The 25234-nt window shown below is 39.7% G+C and overlaps 2 protein-coding genes and 1 long non-coding RNA gene across 3 annotated transcripts; 1 reads left to right on the top strand and 2 right to left on the bottom strand.

Annotated features, from left to right (window-relative positions):
• Window positions 1-1764: 1764 nt before the first annotated feature.
• Window positions 1765-24013, bottom strand: LOC129771006 (uncharacterized). The gene is made up of 3 exons (XR_008742255.1): window positions 23822-24013; window positions 21657-21824; window positions 1765-1828 (listed from the first exon to the last, which is right to left on the bottom strand). It is a non-coding gene; the product is annotated as an uncharacterized LOC129771006 (long non-coding RNA).
• Window positions 2489-4765, top strand: LOC129771005 (facilitated trehalose transporter Tret1-like). Its single transcript, XM_055774234.1, has 2 exons — window positions 2489-2561; window positions 2617-4765. The coding sequence occupies exons 1-2, from the start codon at window positions 2495-2497 to the stop codon at window positions 3945-3947; spliced, it is 1398 nt and encodes a 465-aa protein (XP_055630209.1). The 5' UTR covers window positions 2489-2494; the 3' UTR covers window positions 3948-4765.
• Window positions 10180-11935, bottom strand: LOC129771004 (facilitated trehalose transporter Tret1-like). The gene is made up of 2 exons (XM_055774232.1): window positions 11730-11935; window positions 10180-11673 (listed from the first exon to the last, which is right to left on the bottom strand). Exons 1-2 carry the CDS (start codon window positions 11794-11796, stop codon window positions 10316-10318), a joined length of 1425 nt encoding a protein of 474 aa, XP_055630207.1. The 5' UTR covers window positions 11797-11935; the 3' UTR covers window positions 10180-10315.
• Window positions 24014-25234: the final 1221 nt, after the last annotated feature.

The raw sequence follows: 25234 nt of genomic DNA, 5'->3' as shown, positions 1-25234 counted from the left end.
GGCAACCAGGAGATCGAAGCAAAGGTAACTGATCCCAAAACTCACTCGAAAGTGGTTGCTTTTTTCAAACGGATCAAGGATTTGTCACCGATAGACACGGAGAAAATGGCACGAGCTTCGCAATCCTATATTCAAAAAACAAATGGTGGCTTGAGAAATGTCGCGACACAAGTTGTATCGAACCGTAATGCGTAAAATCTGCAACCAAAGAAATGTTCAAGGATGCTCTCCAAGAATTTGCTGATGAATTACGGTTTCGTCGTGATGGATGATGAATTGTACTGTAAGATCGTTGTTTCCGAAAAGACTGGGCAAAATAATTAATACCTGGTTAGATCTGCAAAGTGCCCAGGAAAATACAAAATAAAAAATGGTCAAATTCCTCCTGCAACATTAAACCAGTATTTTTTTTTTTAAAGAAGTCCCCTCAGAAGATGTTGTCTTTTTCTGACGTGGGATTATATGCTTCTTTGACCCGTCTTGGTAAACCGACACTATTCAGATATGACCATACGTTCATGAAGTACAACGAAGAATACTTCCTAATTGGCGACTTACTTGACTTAAAAACTTACTTAAATATGGGTTTCGGACAGTTTCCTGGCCAAAAAATCTTACCTAGAAGATGTCCCTGGCAGATTTAAATTAACATTCATGAATAAATTTGCTCGTAAGTTCGTGATTTGGCAAGGTATTTGCCCTAATGGAGCAAAAGTCAAGATACTGATGGGCTTTTTGGTTGTTTTGATTTGAATTTAATTGACAAGAACCTAGATCCAACAATTGTCCTCAATTCCGCCCAATAGAAAAATATTAGGTAATCTTGAAGCGGAGGATAAAGAAGTTTGGAAAAATGGCCAAGAACACTGCACAGATAAATAAACTTCGGGACAAACTATCGAAAGAGATTGACACTACAGCTGTGCAATGTTGGATTGCCGGTTTCACAAGGAAAGTTCGCAGATATATCAGAAATGAAGATAAATGCGCAATGCGTACTTTTTCTTATCTAACACATTTGATCCCGAGATATCAGTGATTTTAGGTGAGTTAGTCTCAAAGTACATTACACTGAATAAATTCAACAATAGGAGGAAAAGATGGATGTTCGACCAGGTAGCACTCTCGACACTCTCAGGTAGCTCTATTCTTTTATTAAAAAAATACGAAGTGCAAAGGGTGAAAAAAAATCTTTGAAAAATCTGAACAAATTTCAGATTTCATTTATACTATACTTATTAAGCGTGTGCACGTGGACATTATTCATAACCCCTACCCCCCTCACCGTGGACAAGCGTGGACATTCGCGTATTTTCCGGCACTGGTCATTTACCGAGATTACTCTTTTTTCATTTTTTTGTGGGGAAACAATCGATTTTTTTTTGGGAACGTGTTAACATTTCCGTAGATTAACTGGACAGTGTAACGCCGTGGGTATTGTTCGCCCGGGACTCAAACCGTTTGTGTATGGTTGAATACTCAAAGTAACCGGCGATTTGGGCTCAATGGCAGTTGGGCAGTGATCCTTCATTTCCATTTTTTTTTTTCAAATTTGGGTGGAGCTCGAATGGCGCTTGGAATCAACGGTTACAGTCAATGTGTTTCATTCAATGCACAAATTATGTGTAAATTAGATTTTTGTAGTGTACGCGCGAATGCTGATTATACATGCAATTTTTAGAAAAGCCTCGTACTGAAAATTCTTCCCTCTGGGGCTTACGTCAAAATGCGAGATTAGAGCAGTTCAGCACTTCTCTAAAATCCGAGATGGCTTTCATGTTGTATTTCTGCAATTATCTGCGCTTAGGTAGGTAGGTGAGCATTCCAGCTGAAAATGGAAAAAAAACAATTTACAATATTCGTGAAAGTTGTAGGCCCAATAGAATATGACATAGAAATAGAATGATGACAAAAAACTTGAGTCTAAAGAATCGCTTCAAATTTCCATTGATAAAACACATTTTGGCCACAGCATGTTTATTGCAGCGAAGCCACAGAAATACTTTCGTCTTTGTCAAGCTAACCTTATCAGTAAACTGAAGGGGCAACATAAATTTTATAGAATTATCTATTCATTGAACTATCAAAAGTGATATGTGACATTTGATTGTCTCTTTATCAGCTATCGCCGAGAATAGGCTATGCCTGCAGACAACTTTTCGGCTTCTAGACAGTTGTTCGATGTTGGACACTATGTGCTCTGCATATGATATCAGTAATAAATATCCTAGATAACCTGTCTCCAATGAATGTCGATAATAACTATAAACTACGATATAGTACTACATTAACTACATTCTAATTGCGCGAGTAACAAATGAGCCGCATAGCCGATTTTCGATTCCGATCTACACCTATTTTTTTCTTAACCACAAAAACACTTAATTGCCAACCTTTATCAAAGCAATTCCGTGATTACAAGCAAAGATACAGATATACGTCCGCAGCTAAAACTGAGCATTGCGATTCAGTATCTTCTGGCACTTCCACTGTAATGGCCACAAATTCGACCAATGTAGGCTTATCTCAGTATCGTAATGAATATCTCGCGGCGATTGCTGGTTAGAGCCTTGGAAATTCAAATTCGTCGTTGATATTTAATATCTTTAATTACAGCTACTATTTCTTTGTTGGCGATTGTCGCTTCAGCAGGTAGGACATCTCCAGCAATTCCAGCTCTCGAGAAGGAAGATTCTCCTATTCCTATTACCGCAAATCAAGGATCATGGATTGTGTCGATCCCTCCGATAGGTGCATTCTTTGGTCCGATAATTACAGGTCTGGCAGTTGATCGATATGGACCGAAGCGAACACTTCTGTTTTCAGTGACACCGCTGGCCATCGGGTGGATTTTAATCATATTTGCCAGTAATGTTGAGACCCTCTACGCCGCTCGTTTCCTACAAGGAATCTCTTACGGCACTGTTTACTCGACCATACCTATTTATTTAGGCGAAATATCTTCGAATGCTATTCGTGGTTCCACTGGAGTGCTTGTTATCGTGATGGCTAATTCCGCATATGTATTGGAATATAGCGTTGGACCTTACGTGGATTTTCGATCACTCGCTTGGATTTCACTCGCATTGCCAGTCATATTCTTCGTTTTATTCATTTGGACACCAGAATCACCCTACCACCTACTGGCTCACGGTCGTAATAAAGAAGCTTTGAGCACACTCTGTTGGTTGCGCCGATCAGATGAATCTTCAGATCAACTAGAAAAGGAATTCACGCAGATGAAAGCTCTGATTCTGGAAACCAAAAACGATAACAATTCGTCGAAAAACCTTTTCTTGAGAAGGAACAGAAAGAGTTTGGGAATCATGTTGCTATTATCCTGTGGAATTCAGCTGACTGGTATAGCTGCTATCTTAGGATATGCGCAAACAATTTTTTCTAAATTAGATATGGACTTGGATGCAGCAGAGTTATCAATTATTCTGGCCTCGGTCCAACTAATTACCGTTTTCATTCCAACGTTCCTCGTTGACAGAGCTGGACGACGACCGCTGTTACTCATATCTGCTGGAGGTTCCTCACTTGCGCTAATAACGTGTAGTATCTACTTCACCTTCGATGCTCATGGTTATCGAACGGAGCCCCTTAGTTGGGTTCCCTTCGTGAGCATTTTGGGATTCATTGTATCGTTTGCACTTGGTTTAGCGACGGTGCCATATGCCATTCTAAGCGAAATATTTATTAAAAATATCAAAGCGATAGCGAATGCACTATTTGCCATGATAACATCGGTGGTGGTTTTTGTGGTCATAAAATTGTTCCAGATAATTTCGGATAGTGCAGGAACATATGTTTCATTTTGGATATTCAGCGGTTGCACTGTCTGCACGGGTGTGTTGATACATGTTTTAATACCGGAAACAAAAGGAAAGTCATTCGAAGAGATTCAGAAGATCATGACGGATAAGCTTCCATCAAATGAGTAGGCTTGAGGCATATCGTTGAAGGATGAAATATGGAGTCATTTTCGTTATGAAGTTGATTTATAGCTTTTCGTTATTTAATGAAGCGACAAACCAACTATAGCACAAAAGCTTTTGTGTACATTCTGTCAAATATAAACGTGGAATTCGTGTTTTTCAAGAAAGTACTGTATTTATCATCTAAACTTATATTATCGTCTTCAAATAGGCCCCTTATAGCTTTATCCAGGAATCGCTTTCAGTACTCGCAGCGAATTCGTTTTTATGTCTTCAATGCTGTCAAAAAGGGTTCCACAAAGCGGTAATTTGAGTTTCGGAAATAGGATAAAGGCACACGAAATCATATCTGGAGGGTACAGTTCTTGTTCAATCACATTCGTGTCATTCTTGGTCAAAAATTCATTCACAATGATCGATCGTTGAGTTGGTATATTATCGTGGTGTAAAATCCAAATGGTATCCTTCCACAAACCTGGCCGTTAGCAACGAATTTTCTCATAACGCCAATTCTCTATTGACCTTCGGAAAATTTCCGAATGGACAACATCATATAAAAAATCATCGATCAAAGAAAGTTACTTGTTTTTAATGACGCTGCAAACAAACTAAATGATAGATCGTGCTCAAAAGTGTCATTAAGGCCTGTCAAAAAACTTCAACTTAAAAAAATTCAAAAACTAAAAATTTGAAAAATGGTTAGCAGGAAGATTTCAAATTTCAAATTCCCGATATATATTTGAGAGTATGTATTTGTTTATTGTATTTACACATTAGAATGTATAGAAGTGAGGAAATTAGTTAATCAACAATGGAATATATTCAACCACTGAAATTTATAATATCGAGCTTTATAAATATTGAATAATTAGATGAGGAGCATAATTATTGTACATCATTTTTTAAACTTTATATGTACAGATGATTAGACATTATTCGCCAATTAGTTAATTGATTTCTAGAGACTTGTTATTCATGGACCGAATAGCAAAGCATTTTGTAGCAACAAAAATATTTGTACAATCAAAAGTATTAGAAACAATGAATTAATAAAAACTATTAAATTTGCTAACATCATTTTGAAATTTTCTCTAGACAGGATATCCCTCAAGGCAAGCAAAACACTCCTTATTCGCCAATCAGCTTAGTATGAGCATTCGGGACCTCGAATGTGCAGTGTCGCCGTCTACAGGATGATACTAAATCGAATAAGTGTACTCTCTTTCAGGTTAGCATGTTCGAATGCAGTTGTAAATTTTCAAACATTGAATGAATATTATTTTTGAATGTTGTTTGCATGCTCAGGTCATATTTTCTATTTATTTAGTTATTTCTTCCTATTGAGAGATCCTATTGAGAGATTAGATCTGATTCACGACTTTTCGCCAATAAACCGGATTCTTGGCTGCAGTTCTCCAACTCCCGGCTGCACCGATGCGAACACCATCTTTGTAGAGCTGCTGTCCGGCAATATTGCAACATGCCCTGCCCATCGTAATCGTCCAACCTTGACGACTTTCTGGATGCTGGGTTCGCCGTAGAGTTTCGCCAGTTCGTGGTTCATTCTCCTTCTCCATACTCCGTTTTCATGTACACTACCGTATATTGTTCTGAGCACTCGGCGTTCGAAAACACCAAACGCTTGTGTGTCCTCTTCAAGCATCGTCCATGCTTCGTGCCCATAGAAAACAACCGGTCGAATTACGGATTTGTACATGGTACACTTCGTACGGGGTCGGAGTTTGTTGGACCCCATAGTAGACATAAGTCCCATTGACTATGCGTATCAACGAGCCAAGGTAGACAGATTCCTCTACTACCTCGAGCTCGTCGCCGTCGATCACAAAACTACTACCAAGAAGAACTCTGTTGCGATCAGTCTCTCCTGCTAGCATGTATTTAGTCTTAGACGCATTGATCCCAGGCCCAATCAACCCTGCTTCGTGTTTAAGTCGGGTATACAAGTCGTCGAAGCAGATAAACTAACTAGACTTGTTGAAAATCGTGTCCTGCATGTTGAAGCCCGCTCTCCGCATAACACCTTCCTTCACCACACTGAAGAGCAGACAGGAGAGTCCATCGCCTTGTCGAAGTCCCCTGTGAGTCTCAAATGATTTCGACAGCTCACCTGAGATTCGCAAACTGCACCGCACACCATTCATCGTTGCCAGAATTAGTCTTGTCAGCGTTCGGGGACCCGGGCTTTAGGGACCTCATATTCGCGGCACTTTTGGAGGATCTGCCGCAGTGTAAAAAATTGGTTCGCCGTCGAGCAACCGAGCATGAATCCGGCCTGATAACATCCCACAAATCTACTCACTATTGGCGATAGAGGATCTGAGACAGAATTTTGTAGGCACCATTCAGGATTGTGATGGCACGATGGTTCCCACAATCCAATTTGTCGCCTTTTTTATAGATGGGGCAGATTACCCCGTCCTTCCACTCCTCCAGTAGTTGTCCTGTGTCTCAGATCCTAACTAACAACCGGTGCATACACTCTACAAGTTTTCCCGGACCTCCCTTGAAGAGCTCCGCTACGAAGTCATCCTTACCAGCTGCTTTGTGGTTCTTTAGCTGATTAATGGACTCCTTAACTTGACTCGTCGTTGGGGGTGGTACATCGTCGTTGTTCACTGCACCGGTGTATTCCTCCTGAACGCCGTCTTGGTCTCCTGTCTGCGCGCTGTTCAGGTGTTCACCGTAGTGCTCCACCTTTCTGACCACATAGCCCTGAACGGCCAAATACCACAAGTACCATTTTCACCAGAACCTATGGAAAGAAAACCTGAAAAGTTGAACGAACTGCGCTGGCAATAAGAAGATTGATGAACGCTTGCATTAAAAAAGGAAAATTTTCGGATGGCGATAAAAAAAAGATAATTTAATGGGATGAATTCCCCTTAAACCACAATTACATTGACCATGTTACAAAAATATGTCAACGCCCCGACGAACGGCCTACCGGCAGTTGGCCGGAACATTCGCCATGCTGTCGGAAACATACTTGTTGGCATGTTTTTCAGTTCTTTCTTAGCTTCATTCATTAGTTCATCCTCCGTGTTCGCCACGAAATTGTTGGAGTAGATCGCCCGCTTCAGGTTTGTCCAGAAAATCTCGTTAGGACGCAGCTGGTAGACGCTCGAGGGGTATGCGGACTTCGGAACAACAAAGGGGTCCATCTCCTCCAGCGACTTCTTCGTGTAATGGACGGAGGCCAGCTCTGGCCAAAGCACCACATCTTCGTCTGGATGATATTTTTGGAAAAAGGAGGCAACTTCCGGCAGATAGACGACCTTAACCAGGCTTCTGTTCAATGCTCTCATTCTTCTCCAGAAGTCTAAGGATCAGAGCTCGGCATAGTCATAGTCAACTGAGGATAGTCAGCTGACTATCTCACTGACTATATCCGTATTCAGTCGGAAATGACTTTTTGCTTCTTCACGCAGTTTCTCCGCCAAAACGACTAAACAGTCAGTCGAACGTTTAGTCACCTTCCCCCTCTATGACTCGACTATCTCATTTCATTCTTCCCAGTCAAATTGTCTACATTGCGTTTTGAAGTGAATTCCCCCAAAACGAATTCGGTCCTCTCTCTCCCATGTATCATATGCATGCATCGATGTTTGAGTTAAACGTGGTTTCACATACGCTACAGGTGAGCTAGATTTTTTTGTATCGTACACGAAAATTACTCACACGTATAAAATAGCAATGAGTGTGCGCTATTTCGCACGCTATATACTAATTCTAACGCGAGGACCTTTATAGCATACTTGAAAAATGTCTAAGTTCGTTGATTTGAGTTCACGATTGGATTGTGAATTGAAGTCAGTTGAGTGGAGAGACAGATTTGTATGCATTAGTCGTGTCAGTTAGAATAACCACTGATTGGACTAGTTCATCAGTCATCCTCGCTAGTCAACGCTAGTCAATTCATTTCCTAGTCAATTCAGTTTTGTTGACGGCGACTGCCGAAGCACTTCTAGTCGAAACGAGGCTACTGAGAGTAGAGTCGGTTTTCATTTTTCACCTTCCACGATTTCGGGCTCTGCTAAGGATATTATAGACACCGAAACGGGCGTATTCGGTGGACTCAAAGTACATGCCCACTTTTTGTTATCTCATTTATTTCTTTATCAGGCTCAGTAGCATTTTATCTGTAACAGAGCCGGGTTTTTATCGTGTTCATGTACATATGTTTATGTTTCTATAAATTGTAAATTACACAGTAGTACAGGGTGGGCCATTTAAAGTGGAAGCATCTGGCAACCCCATAACTTTTGACAGAGATGTCAGATTAACAAATGTCATACCACGTTGGAAGCGTCATTTCAGTACAATTTTAACCATGGAACAATACACACCTAAACAACGCGCTGAAATTGTTCAGCTGTACATTCAAAATAACTTCTCAATTGTGTTAACTAAACGTGCGTGGAAAAATAAAAATAAAGTTAAAACATCGCCTGGAGACAACACTATACGTCGATTATATGCCAAATTTATATCGTCTGGTAGTGTTGGTAATGCCAGTCATCTGTCCAGACAACGACCAAGACGTTTCGACGAGAATATTGATGCCGTTCGAGCCAGTGTTGCAGAGACTCCATCGACATCAGGTCGCCATCGTTCGCAAGAGTTAGGCATCTTTTTATTGCCATTTGTTCGTGAAAATGAATTGGACAATTACTGGTTCCAACAGGACGGCGCTACATGCCATACAGCGGCTGCCACGACCAAATTATTGCGCGAAATGTTTCCCGGAAGATTAATATCGAAAAACGGCGATTATGACTGGCCACCGAGATCACCTGATTTGACGTCTCCTGACTTTTTTTTATGGGGATATTTAAAATCCAAGGTATACACTGGTAAACCAAGGACCATGGCTGCGCTGAAAGACAATATTCGACAAGAAATTGCTGCCATATCGGCCGAAACATTGGGCAAAGTGATGGAAAATGTCGAAAAAAGGGCACATTTTGCGGTCAAGGCCAGAGGCGGTCATTTACGAGATATCATAATCAAAAAGTAGTTAGAACAAATCTCCTTGGACCAAAATAAATGAATTTCAAAAAAAAAATTTAAAATTCCACTTCTTTACTTTGCTATTGCAAAAACAAATCCTTCCATTTTAAATGGCCCACCCTGTAGTAGTAGCCATTCAGGCGGTAGGTTTTCTTTTCCATTACATTATGGTAAGTTACACTGTAGTAGCCATTTGGGCGTAAGGGTATTCTATCTGTTCTTCCAATCTTCAGCAGACGGGACAGCGAAGACAGTTGATGATATTGATCATTGTTGGGTTATTTATAGAACAGCAGCCCGATGATTCTTGCAGAGCAGAGCAGTTGTATGGATGAATCGATCTTTGTTCCACCGTGGATCGATTTCCATCACAGATGATGGTTGCGTGGACGTAGTTATACTATAACAACACAAAAATGGTCACTTGAGGGCCCTGAGTTTGAACTCACGATCGATCGCTTAGTAAGCGAACGCGTAACCAAGTGACTACGAAGACCCCCTACATGTTCACTTTCTTCGCCTCGAATTTCCTCATACGCACAAACCACAAACCGCAGTTATTCTACTGTTCTACATTCGCAGTTCAACTGATAGTGCTGTCAAATTTTGTTTGAAAACTCAGGGGTTACTATGATTGAAGATGCACAAGTGGTCTTATTGCCAGGTGTTGAGGTGAACACCTGCAAAATTGGTAAAAAATGTCCATTTTTCTGATGAAAGCGGTCTGTTAGTGACACTGATATACATGAGCCCAACACTGAACCCAATCGCCGCTTGGTTTTTATCGTGGTTCCTGTTTATGAATGAAGGTATTGGTCAAGAATATCAGTCAGGACTTTTCATGGAAAACGGATGAATCCTGGTACCTCAAATGGTTTAGTGGCTTACGAAGTCTTTGATTTTCATCGATATTGGTCAATGTTTTTCACCAGGTCTAGTGATTTCCATCTTTTTTTTTCCTTGTGGTTGTTATAGTATTGAAAGAAGAAGCCAAACACGATTCAAGGAGTTACCCAAAAGCTATTACTGATGAAAAGAAAAAAAGACTCATACGGAGCATTGAATTCTAATAAATATGTATGAAGTCAAAACTCTAATTTTTCATAAGCCTGTTCAGATAAATTCTTAACATGGCAGGTTTCCATAAAAGAATAGACGTAACTAAGAGCTTCTCAGTAGAAGATGGGCGAAGAAAAAAACACGTTACTTGTCAATTACTTACAATAAGGTGACAGTTTATTTCATTCACTTTTACTTTTGTACAATTAACGACCAGAATAGTTGGTAGTCAGGTTGTGAACATGGCACTGTTCATTTTATAAACATAATTTATAGTATTATACCTAACACAGCAACGGCAGGCATTTAGTTTTCTCTTTCGATGAAGACTCAACCGTCATAATCTCCTGAATTTCCTCGAATGATTTCCCTCTTGTTTCCGGTATGAAAAAATGTATCAACACACCGGTACAAGCGGTGCAACCGCTGAAGATCCAAAATGAAACATACGTTCCTGCACTATCCGAAATGACCTGGAACAATTTCACGACCACGAAAACTACCAAAGATGTAACCATGGCAAATACCGCATTTGCATTCGCTTTGATACTCTTGGGGAATATTTCGCTTAGAATGGCGAATGGCACTGTCGCCAAGCCAAGCGCGAAAGATACAATGAATCCCAGAGTGCTAACGAATGGAACCCAACTGAGGGTTTCCGTTGGATAATCGAAGGCGTCAAAAGTGAAGTAGACACTACACGCAATCAGTGCAAATAAAGATCCACCGGTAGATAGGAGTAACAGCGGTCGTCGTCCAGCTCTGTCAACGAAGAACGTTGGAATGAAAACTGCTATTAGCTGGACCGAGGCCAGAATGATTGAGAGCTCTGCTGCATTCAGTTCCATCTCCAATTTGGAAAAAATTGTCTGTGCGTATCCTAAGATAGCATTTATACCAGTGAGCTGCATTCCACAGGATAGTAAAAGAATGATTCCCAAACTCTTTCGGTTGCTTCTCGCAAAAAGATTATTCAGCGAACTTTCATCATGTTGAGTTTTCTGCACAAGGGCCTTCATTTGCGTGAATTCCTTTTCTATTTGTTCTGAAGATTCATCAGAGCGACGTAACCAGCGAAGGGTGCTCAGTGCTTCTTTATCACGATTGTGAGCCAATAGATAGTATGGCGATTCCGGCATCCAAAAGAATAAAATGAAGAATATGACTGGGAATGTGAGCGAAATCCATGCGAGTGATCGGAAATCCACGTAAGGTCCAATGCTATATTCCAATAAAAATGCGAATTTGGCCATTACAGTTATAAGTACCCCAGTTGAACCACGGATAGCGTTAGAAGAAATTTCACCTAAATAAATAGGTGTGACAGAGTACGCAGTTCCATACGAGATTCCATGCAGGAATCGAGCCGCGTAGATTATGTGAACATTACTAGCAAACACTATTATAACCCATCCGATTGCAAGCGGTATCACCGAAAGTAGAAGGGTCCGCTTCGGTCCATATCGATCAACTGCTAGTCCTGTGATTATTGGACCAAATAGCGACCCTATCGAAAGGATCGACACGATCCACGATCCTTGATTTGCGGTTATTGGAACAGGAGAATCATCCTGCTTCAGGGCTGGAATCGCTGGAGATGACCAACCTGCTGCCGCAACGGTCGCCAACAAAGAAAACGTAGCTGTAATTCAAAGTAGTGGTCATTTGTTGAAATTCATGAATGTGAACGGCACTCACCTGCAATTGCCGCCAGGTATTCATTGCGATATTGAGATAAGCCTCTCTTGTCCCGCTTTGCGGCCATTACAGAGGAGGTGCTAAGTGATACTGAGATGCAATGCTTTGATTTCTTAGATTTCAAACCAGATGTTCATGTAGTTCAATAAAGATTAGGAGTAGAGAAAACACTAGTTTTGTTTATTCTGATTACATTCCTTTTGTCGCTTCCATTATGTCTCACATTTCATGTTTAGAGCAATACACCTTATTTACTATTTGGTTTATGCTTAGCGGTAAACGCAGAAGATTAGAATGTTTAAACATCACGAGTTTAATCACCATGTAAATCACAACCACAATGTAAACGATATCGTCGACATTATTATATATTGCAGCACACGTGGACGATTACATTGAAATTTTTATATTCTTTATTTTTATCTAATGCACTGCACTTCAAATGTCTTAAACAGCTATTATCGATTCGATATACAACATAATTTGCGTAAAAAATGGATCAACCATCCAGAAGCAGAAAAGTTTTATTAAAGATATCGTCTCATCTCGGAATAAGCTGATAACGAGACAATGAAATGTTATATTCTTCCAATGCTAGTATCTCATTGAATAGAGAAGTCTATATAAATTGTGTTTCCCTTCAACATACTGATAAGGTATGCTGCCGTCCAAAAATTTCGCTGCAAAAACAAATTCTGCTGATTTGTCTCTGAAGAGTCCGTAAACTATCACTGTTGAACTAATTTTTGTGATCGTAACACACCGAATCCATTGAAAAATTCAAAATTAAAAAATCATAAATCTGGTATGACCACTCAGTTTTGGCGATGGCTGCTTACGTCATCTTGGCGGCTCAGGCCACCTCGATTCCTTATCCTCGTAGCCAAGCAAATATTTGTACGTTAGAATAGCATAAAATATTTCTGCTTGAAAAACAGTGGACCTATTCGAATTGACATATCGATTCCTTATCTAGTAATCCCAGCTCATATAGAACTATCAGTTCTATAGACCCATCGGTATAAAACATGAGAGATCCTGGACGCGTTTGAGGACCCAATTCTTTCCGAACGCTGCGATTAAGTTCAATCACTTTGAAGGGAACACTGCAGTTAGTTTTTGTTTCCATACAGTCTACATTCACAATTACTATGGTGCTGAGTTGAAATTCTTCCAGGATTTGTGGATGTCTCTTTCTCCATCTTGAAAATGTTTTACCTAAGAGCACCTTTTCCTGCACATATTGCACATATTGGTGCAAAGGTACAAGGTGTAAAAGGGCTTCTAAGGCTCTGGAGAGTGTGCTGTTCATTGCTTTAGTTATTGATACGCATGCCAGACGACGTAGTTCATCAAGCATTTTTCGGAGCTGATGTTTGTGTAGTTTTGGGCCACCACTCTAACGCAGCATTTTGACGTGGGACTACGTCTAACCGGAATATATGGGGAGTAAAATAAAAACCTAATCACAGAACATGCAGGAAAAAATGAAGGATTTCGAATGCTTATAACTCAAATATTTCTTACTGGATCGGAAAGATGTTTGCATCAATTGATAGGGAATATTTCTACGCCTCTATAGCAATTAATAAAATGTTATTTTTCATTAGATAAACAATTGATTAACTGTAAAATATTAAGTGTTATCTAAACGCCATAACTGCCTCATTTCGATTGGCCCGATTTACGGATTCCCCAACACAGACTTCGAATCCAAGCAGCCTTGGGGAAATCGGCATTGCAAACACCTGAAAGTAGGGGGACTTTCGTTCTCACCGAGATGTGTTCCCTAACTCGGACTTCAAAACCAAGGTGCCTGGGGGCAAACTGTGAATACTTTTGTACTCGCTTGCCTTTGTGCAGGATGGAACATTTTTCCCGGACACGGTCTTCAAAAACTTAGGAACCTGGTAAAATCGTGCAGACACTAGAGGCGAAAGAACTTTCAATTTTAAAGCCTCTATAGTATAAAAGGTAGAAGTTGAAGTTGTTGATTCATGCAAGCGGGAGGTACTTCTGCTCCGCATGTTTTTTTTTTGCACTCCGGAAAGTGTTTTTCTAACACGGATTACAAAAGCGGGTACGAACACAACGCTTTGGCTCGGTTATTCATGATTGCATTGAAAGATATGCCTTCATATCTTCTGCTCACTGAATTTCGACGCATACCATTTGATGACTAGGCAAAATGTTGATAACCATTTACTGGGACAACGCCTATTGATTAACACTTTCGACGCCCCGTCACCCAAATGTGGGTGACACTTTCCTCGCTCAAATTGAGTAGGATTTTTAGAAGAAATTTGATAGAATAGGCACCTGAATGTAACTGTAGAATATGAAGAAAAATAATTAAATCATAACCATAATATTATACTGTTTATATTATACTTTTTATTAATTTATAGTACGGATGGTTTGTACCGCAGTTTTTTGCAAAACCCCTATAATACGAGGGTCACTATTTATATTTCGGGAATAGGAACAAAAACAAATAGTTAAGCTGCGAATATATTTTTATTATTTTTCAAAGTACTCGCCACGATGATCGATACACTTTTGCATGCGCTTAAACCAATTTTCAAAGCATTTATTCCAATCGACACGAGCCTTTTTTTGAGCGTTCGTCAAATTATGTGGGATCCAACATGAACATAATTTTCGTACAACTAAGTGTTCATGTAAAATCGCATATATGCTGGTGGAACTAATGCTTAGGAATGCCTCAATCTCACAATAGGTTACATGACGATCTTGCTTAATCATTTCGTGCACAGCATCGATGTTTTCTGGCACTACAGTCGATTTTGGACGACCTTCACGAAACTCGTCGGACAGCGAACTACGACCACGATTGAATTCACTATACCAGCGATACACAGTGGTTTTTGATGGAGCTTCATCGCAAAAGTCAAATTAAGTTGATTGACGCACTCTTGTTGTGATAATCCACGTCGAAAGTCGTAAAAAATCATCGCACGAAAATGTTCACGATTCAGTTCCATTTTTTTGCCGAGACCAAACTTTCAACTAAATATAAAATAAACAAATAGCGTCCGTATGACAAAATGTTCTGAGTACGTATATCGTCAAAAATGTCAAACTTTACGATGGAACCGTCAGATGGACTCACATACTGATGTCATGTGTCATGTTGCCAATTCCCGAAATATAAATAGTGACCCTCGTATGACTTTAATATGTGTTATTGTCATCAATTCGTCTTCAATAGAAAACAAACATTGCTAGATCATGTAAAAGTTATCTATACACTAAGTTTGATCTTCATTTAATAATTTAATCGCAAGTTGGGCTCTGCAGGAAACTCAAAAACGTCGCGTTGGGCGTCGAACGTGTTAAACTATATGCGTTCGACGTACATATTTTTTTTATTTAAATCGTTTATTTTTACAGGCTCAGTTACATAGGTTTAAAGGAGCCGAACTCCTTACTGTATTGTTACTAGTATATATACATTTTTCCTTAATTCTAATGTTAATAATATAGGAAACCGATTACTCGCGGTCGACTCGAGTTTAGAAGGGGACATATTTTCTTCAGGAAAAGGAGGGGATATGAGGATATGTTGACAATGATCACACTCACACTCTCAATCACACAATCACACACACAATCACATCACACTCAATTCTTAAACCTATCTTATATCTAATATGTATTTACATTTCATCTTATTCTTAAGAAGGGATCCGATCTCTCACAAAGGAAAAGGAAAAACTAAGGGTATAAGGACAATCACACACGATAATCGATAGCTTTAAGGAATACATATATTTGGGACATGTAATCAAGGTCTAACCGAGTCAACACGTCTCTCACTGACACCATGGGCTGCCTTCCTCGGGCCCGAAGGGTGTCTTCTAAATTCGATCTGGCGACAAGATATAGCTCGCACGACCAAACAACGTGCTCGATGTCGTGGTAACCTTGGCCACAAACACAAAGATTGTTGTCGGCAAGATTAAAACGAAAGAGTAGCGCGTCTAACGAACAGTGATTGGACATGAGTCGAGAGAAGGTGTGAATAAAGTCCCGACTCAAGTCCAGACTTTTGAACCATGGTTTGTGGCTAACCTTAAGGATAATCGAGTGAAGCCACCGACCCAATTCATCTTCGTTCCACTTACTTTGGCAGTTAACGATGGTATTTTTATGGACTGAAGAATAAAATTCATTGAAGGCGATTTGACGCTGATAAATATCGCCTTCAATTGCACCTACCTTTGCCAATGATTCAGCCCTCTCATTACCCGGAATTGAGCAATGTGAAGGGACCCATACAAAGGTAATGACATAACAGCGTCTGGATAAAGCACTCAACATTTCTCGTATTTTCTCAAGGAAGTACGGCGAGTGCTTTTCCAGTCTCACTAAACGGATAGCTTCGACAGAGCTAAGACTATCCGTTACAATGTAATAGTGTTCAACAGGTCGTGAGGCGACGCTGTCCAGCGCCCAAAGTATTGCTGCCATTTCAGCAATATAGACTAAGCAAGGATTCTGAAGACTGTGGGAGGTGCTAAAAAATTCGTTGAACACTCCAAATCCTGTGGACTCATTCATAGAGGACCCATCAGTAAAGTACATATAATCACAATTGATACGCCCATACTTTGCATTGAAGATCGTAGGAACGATCCCCGATCAAGCGATGTTGAAGTTGAAGAGCGATTTCTCATGTTTCGAGCCACTTTCTATAACTTTTTCATTGACGTTTCTCGTGACGAAATTTCGCCAAAAAGCACGTTTTTTCCCTTCCTATCAAGTTTTTAAATTGATTTTCAAGGTCCAAATACGACTGAAAATTTTCAATGATTCAACGTTTCCGAAAAGCTTTGAATGCGTTCGATTTATCCTGATAAAGCTTGGAACATTGGCTATCCCACCATGGATTGGGAGGCCTTCGGCGAAAAGTGGAACTTGGGATGGGTTTCGTTTGAGCGCGAACCGCGCTGTCATAGATCAAACAAGAAAGGAAGTTATACTCCTCCAACGGAGGTAAACCATCTCTGGAATTGATGGCTAGAGTATTCGCGTCCACATATTTTTTCCGGTCAATGTGTCTTGTGAGATCATATGCCATGTTTATAGATTCAGAAGAATTTGACCCTATGGTGATGGAAATTTTGATTGGCAAGTGATCACTACCGTTGGGGTTCTGGATTACACTCCACTCACAATCTAATGATAGTGAATTCGAGCAAAGCGAGAGGTCAAGAGCACTTGGGTTAGCAGGAGGTTTAGGTACACGTGTTGTTTCCCCAGTGTTCAAAACGGTCATATTGAAGCCGTTACAAAGGTCATATATCAACGATGAACGATTGTCGTCGTACTGTTCCCCCCAGGCAGTTCCGTGAGAGTTGAAGTCTCCCAAGATCAATCGTGGCTCAGGAAGGAGTGAGCACATGTCAACAAGTTGCTTGCGGCTAACCGCAGCTCTCGGAGGCCAATACAAGCTGACAATACAAAGGTCTTTGCCTCTGATGTTTGCATGACAAGCAACAACTTCGATCCCTCCAATAGGTGGAAGGTCAATTCTAAAAAATGAGTGGCACTTATTGATCCCCAATAGCACCCCTCCTTATTAAAATTAAAATCGTGGAAAGGGCCATGTTTGCATCAATTGTTTCAAAATTGTCTTTAATACTGGAAGCATTGAAATGACAATGGTTCTGATGGAGTCGGAAAAATTAAAGCATGTGAAGATTTGAGCCAGAAGGTCAGTCAACTTTATATATCCCGATTGAGGAGTTGAGCTGGACGGAAAAATAGGGACATTTGGGGTTTTTGATGTCCCCTCGAGTGCTGGGTCGTTCGAAGGTGAACTATTCCCACGGAAGCCAGGAGGAACCTGATTTTGCTTGCCGGCTGTACTCGATTTTTTAGGCATGCTAACAGGAGGTATAACCGGAGGGGCTTGTCCTTGAACTTTGGGGGTGGTCACATTTTTGCGCCGGGGATTCCCTTGGAAAATGAACGGTGTGCCCCCGTTAGCTGTGTCCGCTTCCATTTGGTCAACGGGCAACGTGTCGAAGACATTTTGTTTGTTGATTGGTTGTTGCTGTTGGGCCAGTGGAGGAGCGCCCTTTAAAATATCCGCAAAAGTGCGTTTCGAGCGTTTCTTCAAAGAGCGCTTCTGTTTCTCCCAGCGACTCTTGTAAGTTTCACAAACTGAGAGCTCGTGTGGGGATCCCCCGCAATATGTACATTTATGCTCAGTCGCACTGCAGGACTTGCTCTCCGCAAGTGGCACAGCGCTCCTTGTTGGCACATTAATCTGAAGTGTGACCAACTGACTTGCATTTTTGGCAAGTCATAGGCTTTGGCACGAAGAGTCGCAGGCAGTCTTAATTTGCTATCCAAAATTTTAACGCCCACCAACGGGAGTCTTTTAAATTTACCAACTCCTTCCTTTACCATTTTACATGTCAGACTCGTTTCAGTTACCACCACCGAGATTTCTACGTCATGAGACGGCACGTATACACGATACTCTAGGGAGAATCTCTCGTCGATCACAATTGCAGTTGCGTGTTTCCGATCACTCACGACAACATGCAGTTTGTTCGGTTTAACCTTAGAGATATCGACCACGGAGGAATAATATCTTACCAGATCTTTCGAAACCTGAATGACATTGTTGGATTTTCCTTTCGGTTTGGGCCGGAAAAAAACAACCCATGGGCCAGCTCCAGGTGAATCTTCTGGATAGACCTTGACACGGGGAGAGGAAGCAACTGAGGGGAAGGTCGAGGTCGATTGTTGAGCGGGAGCGGGATCAGTAGGGATGGGAGGCAAGTTCGGGAGTTGAGCGGAAACGGAAGCGGGAGAATGAGGGGGTGAAGAGGAAAGGTTTGCGAATTTTCTTGAGGGAGGCTTGTTGAAGTGAGTTAACTCTTCCTGTGAAGAGACATCTTCTGAGGGGGGGACGTGTTTAAGCGACTTCCCAGCACCCGTAGCTGGGAAGGAGGAGACAGTGGATTCGATATCCATGTCAACGCTTTCTTCCCCTTCTGCCATTTAAAATGCTGAACCCGTGTATCGCACCACGGGGTGATGATGTCGGAGACGGTGCTACGGCGATAACCCACCAGCACACAGCGCTCGCGTGCAGGGTTTCTGTTTCTTCCTCTCGCTTGTTGTGTCTGCTTCAATGAATTCACTTGCAATACAGGGAATCCCGTTAGTGTCCAACACTCACTTCACCAGCCACGAAAATAACGGTATCACTTCAACGATGGACGATAACGATATAAAACCGTTCAGCGGCTTCGAGCATAGGAAGACGAATGAGGGAGTCGTACTGATCGGAATTATTTTTCCTTGAAAAAGCAGTGATACTCGCAAGATTATGAAAAGTAAATATATTTTTTTTTTTATGAACTGTATACAGCAGAACCCCTATTATCCGAGGAATGTTATCGAAAACAAATCTTTGGGCAAGCGAAACGAACCACCTTCAACTACCCTCAAAACCGATCTTCACTGGGAGGAAGTCGTTTGTGTCTGGTGGGAATTCTGTATTATGAATTCAGAAAGAACCGAGAGAACGTTGAGATGGTAGGCCTGATTCTGGAGAAGACTAACAACTGAACCTGGATTCCACTTGTTCTGAAGACATTGACAGAAGGCAATCTACTGCACTTTGTGAAAAACCTCACGACAAACCGGACCTACGAGGTAAAAGTTGGATATACCAGTTCCAGGTGCCTCCACGAAGAAAATAGTGTACCTCTAGATTCCATCTAAGTGTTCGCATTTACCTATGCGGTCGACAACCTTTTAGTAGTGGTGGGGAACACGCATAGGACATCAAGATCTAGACAGCTATTAATACGATATTAGCGGCAAAAGAGTGGGAACATGGCGGTCAAAATTTACAACGGGGATGCGTTAGGGAGCCAAAATTGACAACGAACGCATCCCCCACCGTAGAACGTTGAATGATGAAGAACTGTGCCACCGGTTTAATCTTATTCAAACATCTTCGTGATCGCGGCGATAGTCTCCAGAACCGCGAGTTTCCTCGCCTAAACCAGCGGAGATCAGGAGACGTAGTTGACTGTCTTAACCGTCTACCGCCCAAGTTTTTTATTTATCTAAAAAAAATGTAAGGGGTTGTATCTAGGACCCGACCGCATATTTTCGACGTAGAACTACGCAATTATATTATGCAATCCACTTGTTTACCACTTCGAATATAATTTTAGAATGCATCGAAATTTTTGTAATAGATTATGTTCTTCGTTACAAATAAATTGGTGAACGTCCTTTTACGTTTGATATGATACCTAGGACTACCAAAAAAACGATCATTGTATTTTACAATCTCTTTCTGAAATTATTGCATTTCTCATGTTTACGTAGTTCTCGAACCGCGAAAGTTCATTCACCTCTAGTATCTGGAATGACGATTTTCCCAGGCGTCTCAGTTTAAAAGTACGTTTTAGGGAAACATATTCCGGTCTGCACAATGACAAGCTAGTACAAAAGTACTCAACAACTGCAAAGCGGATTCCCCCAGACACATTGATTTTGACACTGAATTGTGATAGACGCGTGGAAATATTTCCTATCAATTGATGCAAACATCTTTCTGATCTGTTATGAAATGTTCGAGTTATAAGCATTCGAAACACGGGTAAGGTTAGCAAACAAATCGGCAGAACAAATGAATGGGAAAAGGTAAGTTCTTCCAGTTTTCATGAATTTAAACCGTTTAGAGATTAGCGGATTGTGATGTATAGCATATCAAACAAATCTTAGAAAATTACCGATTCGTTTGGTGTGCAAATCATGAGAATTTGTTCACAGTGAAAATAGTTATTAACGTTAACTTTATTTCATAAAACGTGACGTTTTCTGATTTGGCACCCTTCCTGAAAGACGTAGTTCTACGTCAAAAACCTACTCCACATAAAATACTCCTAGCAGAAAGCTGCCAGCATAAAAACAATGTGTGATAGATGAAAATATTCTAAAGACGTTCTAGTGGGGGTGAACATTGAAAATAATGTCTGAATAATTGAGAAATCCGCCCGAATCCAAGCCCGTTTAAAGGGGGGCTTGGGCTGTAGAGGGTTAAAGAAAAAATCTTATTACAGGTGACACACATCAACCTCCCACCGATAGCTAAACAACTTTGGTTTAGGACAAATGGAGGATGCAGAAGCAACTTCCGAGCTGGGGTGAGCTCAGTGGGCATGAAGCAAACTTTTGTCGAAAATGGTCCGTTGAAGGGAGGCTGTTCCTCCGGAGAATCATCGGTTCCATAACAAGGTTCGAAGACGCAAAAGCGATGGGTCAGCAGCGAACCCTGTCCAAACTAAGAACTAGCTACTGCAAAATATCACACAACATCGTCAGAAGATTCTTTCATCCCCTTTGCGATCTGTGCGAGGACCGCAATTCATTCAAACATATCGTTTGTGTTTGCCTAAAATACGAGAACTTCTGGAGCCTTTACGAGATCAGCGGGAGAATTTGTGTTCATCCTTGGTGATGACTCTTCATAAACTGCTACACTGCTTTGTGTTCAAAAATATTCCAACTGCTATTTTTAAATTTGAATAAGAAACTGTAATCCAAAACTAGAAATATGGTTACCTTCCAAAACCATGTAAGCTATGAAAACCAATTACAATCAATAATTAAAAAAAACAAAATCTGTTTTTATTGGTTTGGCCTGAATTAGCTCATTATCTTTAATTTTATTTGTAGATCATTTGAATCGGTACAGTTGTTCAAAGTTATGAATTAAAAAAGACAAATGGGAAAAAATGTTTTTTTAGGCAATCCTAAAATGGAAATGATCACCCTAATGATAAAAAATACGGGTCTAATGTTTTGCGATAAAGAACAAAATTACCACTTTTCACGAAACTACGTAACTATCAAGAAAACTACCTTTTTCGGCCCATTTTCACCCCCATCGACCAGGTTCTGCTCCATTTGGACTAACCACCTTGCTCGCAGCGCTCCTCGTCTTCTCGTATCCGCCGGATTCACGTTCTTCCCAGCATAGTCTTCCAGCTTTGGCCACTTTGCAGGGTTTCACCATAGAGTTCACAGATGCTGGAATCACAGTAGAGCCAAACAAATCAAAATATGGTTGAATAAACGTTTCCAGCACACCTTGGAATTGAATAAAGTTTTCCAGTTGACAAAACAAAAGACAAATCTTCATATTTATGTTGTTAGGGCATTCAAGAAAGAAAGCACTTTCCGAAAATCCCATTATTTACCGAGTTACAGTCGGTTTAATGGTACGATATCTAATGCAGAACGGCCATGAAAATAAACTTCAAACGCGTTTTTCTCGAAACCAGTTTTCTCAAACTGGCATACACGATATCTTAAGTTTTACTAAACCGATTCATGTTGAATTTATATGAATACAATTTTTATGCATCTCTCTATCGCATGAATAATAAGTTTTTTTTATTTTACTACGTAAAAATAAAACGAAAAACGTAAATGTACGTTCTAAGATTGTAACTATTTTGATTATGAATATTTTTCCGGTCATTTTTGTTTTGTTGTTAAAAATAGAAAAGCAAATAATGATATAATGGATAGTAAAAAAAACTTGTTTTATTTTTTCGGAGCTCGAAATTTTTTTCGAATTGTATGCTTCTTCACTAGAATACCCCCTCGAATTGAATTTGTGTGAATATGGTTTGAATAGTAGTTTTGATGATTAATAGTCCAGGGCCAGGGTTGCATAATAAAAATTTCACTAAAAATATTAGTCTTGTAACTTGTAGATTCCTGTTGCATAATGAATCTAGAAGTACAAATCATCATGTGTAATATTACAAGTTATTTACAGTTATATTATTAGTGTTACATATTACATATTATAAGTGAATATTGTATAAACAAAATACAAGAACAAATTATTAGTTTCGACTTGTACTTTTTTCTACAACTTCGAGTGGACCCGTAATTTCATTTACAAGTGCTTTTTTTAAATGTTTGATTTTTTGTTTGAATTTTTCGAGTACGGAAATGTAGGGTAAATGATCTTGGTTTGTCCGATTTAGGGTGTTTTTACGCAACTAGTAAATGCAAATCGATTTTTCTTCATGAAAATCACAAACAATCGATACGAGTTTGGGTTTGTTGAAAAGCCTCAAGTCTCTAGTTGCTAATACTACCATAAGGCGTTTGAATTATTCAAATTTTTATGTTTGTTAATGTTTTTCCTCAAAGAGAAATTATGATAATGGTTTGACCACCTCTGATCATGGTTTGTCCGATTTTAGAAATCACCATTTTTGAATGAAAAAATTCGAAATTTCAAGTAGATGTTGCATTTATCATTGTTTGAGTTCACTGTCATCATAATTATCCATTCATAATTTAGGCTTTCATCAGAATATTGCCTTTTCTGGGGCATTTTAAAAGTGTTGACCTCAACACATTCAACACAGAGAAACTTTACTTTTGATATGCGCGAAAGACACAATAAAAAAGCTACAGCGCGCCAAGCGGTTGTCATGGATAAAACAACATTAGTGATTTGGACAACTCATGATAATAATTGAGGTCATCGAAATTCGTTAATTTAATGGTTTAGCTATGTAAATCTGATACAAATGGTGTGCACGCATGATGTTTACAATATTTATAAGTGTTATAATCCAGAAAAGGTCTGAATACGTGCTAAATAATCATCTGATGATTGATAAAAAGTTAGCTCAAATGATGGGCGCATTGACACCAATAGAAGGTGTATTTTATAATCCTTTAAAACATGTGAATCCGTAAAAATATACTATAAACTACTGTAAATCATGGAAAAGACCATTTTATTTATATGTTTTGAAACATTTGAATACCTAATTTGACAAAGGTATGCTGAATTACAGCATGATCATACTTTCGACTGGACAAACCAAAATCATTTACCTTACCGTTTCAACGTTTCAGATGAATCGAGTAACCAAAAAAGATGTCTTATATAAATAAAAATGCCGTAGGGTGAACTATTACGCACCGAAAATAAATTTGACCTTCGGATGGCTCCTGCGAAGGTAGAGCAAATTTTGCGATTAATTGGTCCTTACCTGGAGTAGAGTTCGGATAACGTTTGTCAAGCCATGCTTTGGTTTGCACTGTATTTTTTTCCATCAAAAAGCAATGCTTTATCAATACACGAAATTCGGATTTTTTCATTTTTTTTCGCAATAACAAAAGTGCTGTAACTCACGACCCAATCGACCGATTGCTGTCAAATTTTGACGCGTATCCATCAGCCGTATGGCATCCACCATGTTTTTGGTGCCAACATCTCGCACGTCAGAAATATTTGTTTTCTTCAAAACAGCGATCCGCGTTGACGGCAGTGAGCTTCATTTACTAGTTTAGGGGAGCGTCAAAGAACAGCTGATTTTCAGTCGGAGTGAACGTTTTCAAAATTAAAATTATGAATTTTCATTCATAATTTTAATTCCATATATTCCTATTCCATATCAAATTAGTATTCTGTTTAAATTAAAAACATTTTTGTTTGCAGGTGGGGAAAAAATCTCATACGAAAATTGTTTATGAAGACAACTTTATGTTATAAAGAAAAAAATCAGTAACATTGTTGGAATTGTGTGACCATATGGTTGAATGAAAGTCAGAAATACGTGTTTCCAAAAATTAAATAACATAATGTGAAAATTTTCATTCAAATTTTAAAATTTGAAAACCGGCTCCGTGTCTTCTAATCTGGTAGTGATTGCACTAACGATTTTGGGACCCAAATTATGGCTCTAACTTGAAGTCGCCACCAGACGTCGACGTCATCGCGAATTACCAATTTACCACCATCTGACATATTGTGATGTCGATGATGAACTTTTACAGCGGAGGGATAGTGAGATAGGCGGTGACGGTAGATAGAGTGAGATAGCGATAATCGTGTCATACACCTGGTATCCACTAAAAGATGGTGCTTTGTGATAGTCAAGTGGATTTTTGCAAGAGGCGCCATCTAGACGTCGACCTTATGAACTTTTCAGTCGAACTGTTAGGGTGCTCATACACTGTTTGACCGAAACCAAATATTTGACTCTTTTTGACAGATAAAATTTTGTCAACGTGTACTGATCAAATATATTCTACACAAAACACGACAAGCAAATATTCAATTAATGGATGCCTAAAATATTGTTTCAGTCTGTTCTTCGAACCTGTCGGTACCTTGGTTACCTTGGATATTTCAGTTGATTTTTTTCCATGTTCGGTGTTTGATATTGTTTACTACTGTTTAAAATTGAAGAGTGGCAAACAAAATAGTGTTTGTACAAATATCAAATCAAACCTTATCTGTCAAAAAATATCAAATATTTGACCTCCGGGCAAACAGTGTACGGCCACCTTTAGTTAGCATTCTTGTCTTGATGGTTTGGAATGATAAATATCTCAATTTGTTTATAATAAAACGTTATATGTCTTTGATCAGATGAAACTCGAGTTAAATGTGCTGCTAG

The sequence above is a fragment of the Toxorhynchites rutilus genome, chromosome 2, assembly GCF_029784135.1.
Source record: "Toxorhynchites rutilus septentrionalis strain SRP chromosome 2, ASM2978413v1, whole genome shotgun sequence".
Classification (NCBI taxonomy): domain Eukaryota; kingdom Metazoa; phylum Arthropoda; class Insecta; order Diptera; family Culicidae; genus Toxorhynchites; species Toxorhynchites rutilus.
The sequence above is the reverse complement of the archived record's forward strand: the minus strand, read 5'-3'. Positions and strand labels throughout refer to the sequence as shown.

Coding starts and splice junctions, on each gene's coding strand:
- LOC129771005 (XM_055774234.1), top strand. CDS start 2,495: ATGGCCACAAATTCGACCAATGTAGGCTTATCTCAGTATCGTAATGAA. Junction 2,562..2,616: donor ATATCTCGCGGCGATTGCTG/GTTAGAGCCTTG, acceptor CTTTAATTACAG/CTACTATTTCTTTGTTGGCG.
- LOC129771004 (XM_055774232.1), bottom strand. CDS start 11,796: ATGGCCGCAAAGCGGGACAAGAGAGGCTTATCTCAATATCGCAATGAA. Junction 11,674..11,729: donor ATACCTGGCGGCAATTGCAG/GTGAGTGCCGTT, acceptor TTTGAATTACAG/CTACGTTTTCTTTGTTGGCG.